Source organism: Echinops telfairi, unplaced genomic scaffold (genome assembly GCF_000313985.2).
Source record: "Echinops telfairi isolate 266 unplaced genomic scaffold, ASM31398v2 ScPeMD7_29;HRSCAF=101, whole genome shotgun sequence".
In the NCBI taxonomy this organism is placed as follows: Eukaryota; Metazoa; Chordata; class Mammalia; order Afrosoricida; family Tenrecidae; genus Echinops; species Echinops telfairi.
Genome location: NW_022103926.1, coordinates 8798019 through 8804262, shown reverse-complemented (window position 1 = coordinate 8804262; position 6244 = coordinate 8798019). Strand labels below are relative to the sequence as shown.

Genomic DNA, 6244 nt, shown 5'->3' with positions numbered 1-6244 from the left:
GGCCCCTGGGGAAGGAGGGTGTGGCTGGGCTTGCGTCCTGGAAGACCCTTGCTGGCCACCCTCATGACTGCAAGCTCCCAGGACCCCTGGGCAGCACCTCTCATTCCCAGGACTCTGGGCGGGCTAGAACGTCGTCAGAGCAGGACAGGTGGGGGGTGTCACTGGCCCTTCCTTGGGGATGGGGCCCAGTGACAGCTGAGAGCAAGGAGGCCCGAAGGGGCCGGGGCTGTCAGTGAGGCTCACCTCTGGGTGCTGGTGGAGAGGAGCAGAGCCCAGCTCCTGAGGATGCCTGCCCTGGCATGCCCCAGAGGACATGCTGTGATAGGGGGCCCCTTTCGGTGCCTCTGCATGGGGACACCTCTGTCCCAGGCACCTACACGGGTCATGAGGATTTGGGGAAAATAGCAGGGAACTTGTGGGGAAAGAGGCAGGGTAGGCAGTGACCAGAGGTGCTGCCCTGGGGTGCTGGCAGTGTGGGGACCCCCTGCCTTCAAAGGCACAGGCTAGGCGGGGAGGATATCCTGGAGGCAGTGGCACTGCAGGGAGCCATCGAGCTGGCTCTGCCTGCATTGGGCAGGTGACTCTTTGCTTCAGGATCATAGCTCTAGAGGACGACTGGGGTCCACTTTCTCCCAGGGGTGGCTCAGAGCATGTGACACCAGGGACCCCTGCCCCACCATGTCCACCCCACTGTGGTGGGCCTGGAGCAGCAGGGGCATGCTGGTGGCCTGGATGTCCCTTCTGGAGGGACAAGATGGACCCTGGGGAGATGGAGGCCCGGGAAACGCTAAGGGTCCAGGGCTGTGTCTGGGACTCAGATCACAGTTTCAGGAGCTTTTGTTCCAATCACAAAAAATGAGTCTATATTTTTAAAAATTCAGTATCACTCCACGTAATACACCAGAGAGGGATGGAGGGAGGATGGCAGAAAGTGCCCTGGTCCCCTTGGTCCCCAAAGGCACACTGGGACTCCCTCCAGGCACAGCCACTGCTGGTCCCACAGTTAACAGATCTGGTAGCACAGCGGATTAGGCACTAGGCTGCCAGCCCAAAGGTCGGCGGTTTGAAACCACTGACTTTAGAGAAAAAGATGAGGCTTTCTACTCCTGTGGAGTTACAGCCTCGGAAGCCCACAGGGGCCGGTCTTCCCAGTCCTACGGGGTTGCCGTGAGTCACCTCCAACGACATGGCAGTGACGTTGTTTTGGTTTTAGTGTTTTTTGGGAAAAGTGTCCCTGGTGGCACCGTGGGTTAAGCTCTGGTCTGCAGCCAAATGGTCCATGGTGAAAACCCTCCAGCTGCCCTGGGGGAGAAAGACAAGACCCTGCATTCCCATAGAGACTGACAGCCTGGACAGTCCTAGGGGACAGCGACATCTAGGCTCTGTCCTCGAGGGCCGCTGTGGCTCCCCAGTGGCACTGGCTGATCTTTACAGGGGGGAGCAGTGGTCTCAGCACTGGCCAGCGGTATGGCCCCGTGAGGCTGCTCTGTCCTGTAAAGACCGGCAGCCTTGGTCACCCTGGGGGGAGGGCCTGTCCTGCGAGGCCACTGGGAGTGTCCAGCCCACCACATCCATGCGGTGGGTTCCCCCCGTTAGGTCCCTCCCCGGGGCCTGGGAGACCTCCATGATCAGCCGTCCCTACAGGAAGTGTGCGTGCCCCCCGGCGGGCAGCTCTCGGGGTCTCCTTCTGGGAGAGGCCCAGCCGCCCGGCTTCCTGCCCCGCCTCGTTCTGCCATTTCAGACAGACAGACGCTGTCGTTTGCACTGGGCCCCTTGACTAGGGACAGGCCCCGCAGGGCAGAGAGTCTGGGTCCCAGCCTTACAAACGAGGAAATGGAGGCTTTGAGGGCCAGAGGGGAAAGTCGGGGCCCACGGGGCCCAGGGACCAAGCCCCTTCCAGAGTCTGAGTCTCAGAGACCCCTGTGGTGATGGATGGGGTGGAAGGTGCCGGTGGCCATCATCTCTCGCCACCTCTTCACTGCACAGCCGCTGGCTGGACTTGACCCTCCAGCCTCCAGGCCGGCAGTGGAGCGCAGACTGTTGGTGCTGCCCAGGGCCCTGCCATATGGGCGGAGGGGAGGGGGCCTGGGTGTGACTGTTTGCCGACAGCCTTGTCTGCCCTGGTCGGGGCCACATAAGCTCCAGTCATGGGGAAGCTGTGACATCGCAGGGCAGGGGGTTGCTGCGGGCTCCCTGGGCTGGCCCACTGAGGGGCTGTGTCCTCGCCTGGGAGGCCCCTGGCCCCGGGCAGGTGTATCCTCCCCAAGAATAGCTGTAGAGGGCACGCTAGCCTCTGTCCTATCCCCCTCGGGACCGGGGAGTGTCCGAAGAGTCAGCCTGGTCTTGTGCCCATACTGCAGCTGCCCCAACTTGTGAACTTCGGGGGCTGGCTAGGTCAGAGGTCAGCAGCCACTGGCGTGTGGTCACTGATCATCATTTGCATTTGCGGGCTGTCTTGAACGATACCCAGAGTGGGGAGTCCTGGGGGGCGGGGTCAGCCCACGAGGTCAGCCCCAAACTCACCAGCTGCCCCTCAGGAGAAAGACGAGGCTTTCGGCTCCTGTCAAGGTTCGCAGTCAGAACCGCACAGGGGCACAGTATTAGAACCTACCTTGGAGGGGGGCTCAGCGTGGGAGTGGACGGGGTGGCAGGGAGCGGGAGGGAGTGGGGAGGGCAGGCCTCTCCGTGTTTCAGCCTGCGTCCCTGGACATAGGTTTGCTGCCCAGACTGGGCTTGCCCAGTCCCAGGACTGAGTCGCGCAAACAAGAAAGGGAGTCACCTGTTGTGGGTTCCCGTGTGTCAGAGTGGCTGCGAGGATGCCCCGCGTCCTCCCTGGACCCCAAGTCCCGGCTGCTGGTGCAGGCAGACACAGGGGTGTCACCCTTCTCAGACAGAGCTAGGGGGTGGCCCGGGTCAGTGGTGGGGTGCCCCTACCTCCAAGTGGCCACTCTCTGGCAGGCGCCCGCCCCTCCTGGGAGTCTCTGGCTCCCAGCCCCCACTCAAGGCACCCCTGGAGGAGTCTGAGATGGGAAGCTGGTCTGAATCTGGCGGGCCCAGAGCTGGGTCAGCTCACCGGAGTCCTGCAGGATCCCTCTCTGGTGGCAGTGTGAGTTTGGCATCAGGCTGCTCACCGCAGTGTCGGCGGTTCAAGCTCACCAGCCGTTCCCAGGAAGAATGATGAGGCTGATTGTTTCCGTAAAGCTTGACAGCTGTGGAGACCCTGGGGGGCAGGTCTGCGGGAGATGAGGCGCACCGGCCTTTGTGACCCCAGGGAGCAGTCCTACTTTGCCCTACGGGGTTGCTGGGCATCAGAACCCGCTCAGGGGCAGTGGGCGTGGTTCAAGGGTCCCTGGTGACGCAGTGGGTTAAGCCTTGGCGACTAACCCACCAGCCATCTGCTCCTCAGGAGAAAGAGGAGGCTGTCTGCCCCTGTGAAGACTGACAGCCTCGGGGGCCCCCAGGGGGGTGCATCACCCTGTCCCATTGGGTGCTGCTGGGTCAGAAGGGATGCATGGAAGTGGGTTGGGGTCAGGGTTCCCACTTAGATGTCAGAACTGCCCCATGGGGGGGACCATTTCAGCCCCTCCTTTCTCCTGGGGTTGTGTGTGTGTGTGTGTGTGTGTGTGTTGTGGGTGGGCTTGGGAGGACCCAGGAGGCATCTCATTTGGCTTGGGGCCCCGGGTCCTTCCTAGCACCTCACCCCTTGTGCTCTCTCCTTGTGAGATTCTGGGGAAGCCCCCCAATTCCAACAGGAGAGAAAGAACGTATACACAGGGGCCTGACTGCCCTCCCAGAGCCCCCCTCCACCAATACGACCACCTCCCTCCCCACAGGGACCTGATGAGGCAGGGCTGGGCCCACTGCCCGGGTGGCACAGTGGTGGTTCACCGCAAGGGCAGCAGTTCGAAGCTACCAGCTGCCCTGTGGGGCAGAGATGAGCGTCCGTGTTCCTGTAAAGATCCGCAGCCTTGGAAGCTCACAGGGACAGTTCTACCCTGTCCTGTTCGGAATGAGCTAGATGGCCGTGGGGATGGGGGCTGCATGGGAGCCCGCATGATGTGCCGCACACCACAAGGTTGTCAGTTCAAAACCATCAGCTGCTCTGAGGGAGAACGCTGGGGCTCTCTACTCCCGTGAAGAGTTACCATCTCAGAAACCCACGGTGGGCCGGGCGTGGGGGGGGCTCTCCCTTCTCTGTCGGGTTGCCGTGAGTCAGCATGAGGGGGGTGGGCTGGGGCGGCCACCTCATCCTGGGGCACCCCCTGAGGCTGACTCCCTGCTCCCCCAGGTACAACGGCCTGGTGACAGGTGCCCGGGCCAAGGGCATCATCGCCATCTGCTGGGTGCTGTCCTTCGCCATCGGCCTGACCCCCATGCTGGGCTGGAACCATTGCAGTGTCCCGGAGGAGGGCCGGAACCTCTCGCAGGCCTGCGGGCCGGGCCAGGTGGCCTGCCTGTTCGAGGAGGTGGTGCCCATGGGCTACATGGTGTACTACAACTTCTTCGCCTGCGTGCTGCTGCCCCTGCTGCTCATGCTGGCCGTCTACCTGCGCATCTTCCTGGCCGCCCGGCGGCAGCTGAAGCAGATGGAGAGCCAGCCGGCGCCGGGTGAGCGGGGGGCGCGCTCCACACTGCAGAAGGAGGTGCACGCGGCCAAGTCGCTAGCCATCATTGTGGGGCTCTTCGTCCTCTGCTGGCTGCCCCTGCACGTCATCAACTGCTTCACCCTCTTCTGCCCCGACTGCGCCCACGCGCCCCCCTGGCTCATGTACCTGGCCATTGTGCTCTCCCACACCAACTCCGTGGTCAACCCCTTCATCTACGCCTACCGCATCCGAGAGTTCCGCCTCACCTTCCGCAAGATCATCCGCAGCCACGTGCTGCGCCGGCCGGAGCCCTACAAGGCCTCCGGGGCCAGTGCCCGGGCCACTGACGGTGAGGACGGCGAGTCTGGCCGCCGCTCCCATAGCCACTCACTGGGCCTGTGGGCCAACGGCAGTGCCCCCCGCCCTGAGCGCAGGCCCAACGGCTACGCCCGGGGGGCCCCCCGGGACAGGAGCCTCCCCGAAGCCAGCCCTGACTCCCCCGGCCCTGAGACGCCCCTGGCCCAGGACGGATCGGGTGTGTCCTGACCCCCGCCCCCTCCCCACCACCTTGGGTCGCCCCTGTAGGAAGAGAAAGGGTGTCTGCCCTGCTGGGTTGGGAACGACTCCCATGCTGGACAGGATGCTGGCCTGTCCCCGCAGAAGCTGGCCGGAGCCTTGGTGAGGGCTGGGGTGGCCCCCCGGGGGAGTCTGGCCATAGGCTTCACCCTGGACTCCGTGGGGCCCAGGGGCTGTTGTGTCCGCATGAAGGAACTTTTGGGTGGGACCGTGGCCCCCCCACCCCTAGGTGCCCTGTCCGTGCAGGCCCCGCTGCTACAGGGTGCTGGGGGCAGGGCACACCGGCCGAGCCTGTCAGTCCAGGGCTGACTCGGGCAGCGGTTGGGGGTGGGGGGTGGGGCAGGGGCGGGGAGGTGGTGGTTCAGGACAGGAGCCTGAGACCCGAGGGGAACGGCCGTCCACAGCTGCCCGAGGGAAGAGCCCTCTCGCCGCCTCCCCTGACGGCCGCATGCCCTTGGAGATCAAATAAAAAGGAGTCCTGTTGTGTTTCAGCGTGTCCCGCTGGACCCGAGTCATGTCTGTTTTCCGCCCTCAGCCAGGCCAGCACACGGAGGGTGTGGGCACGTGTCACAGACAGACGCCCTGCCCTCCCTGTGGGACCACTGCACCAATCCCGGGCTGGGGAAGCCTGGGGGATGGGGGGAGACTGTGGCCCCTGCCCTCCACTGTCCCTCATATGGGGTGACTGGAGGGAGGATACGCTGTGTCAGGCTGGGCTCTCCGCCCCCCCCCCCCCCCCATCAGCTTCCCAGCAGCCTCTCTGCTCCATGGTCTCATCAGAGAGGGGGACCTGAGACTCAGCCAGGCAGAGGGGGCCCAGGCCCATGTGCAGCTGGGCTGCATTGGACTCTGCTTCCCCTGGAGGGACCCTGCCCCTGCTGCCAGCAAGGCCACAATGGGCCATCGTGGGGGGACAGTGGCCAGGGCCCTTGCCTCTCCCCACCGGGAGGCCGAGTTCAGTTCCTGGCCGGCGTGCCGACTGTCAGGGGGCCTGTGTGCTCCGGCGATGATGAAGGCTTTCAGCAGACCGTTGTGAAAGAGAGGCCTGGCTGTGTCCTGAAAGCCAGCCAGTGAGAAGCCCC

General features: G+C 64.1%; 1 protein-coding gene across 1 annotated transcript in view; it reads left to right on the top strand.

The window, feature by feature from the left end:
- ADORA2A (adenosine A2a receptor) overlaps positions 1 to 5454 on the top strand; it is a 7727-nt gene extending 2273 nt beyond the window's left edge. Inside the window, exon 2 of the mRNA XM_004716372.2 lies at positions 4289 to 5454. Within this exon, the coding sequence (XP_004716429.1) occupies positions 4289 to 5132 (844 nt within the window). The 3' untranslated portion in view covers positions 5133 to 5454. The remainder of the gene's footprint in view (positions 1 to 4288) is intronic.
- The last annotated feature ends 790 nt before the right edge of the window (positions 5455 to 6244 follow it).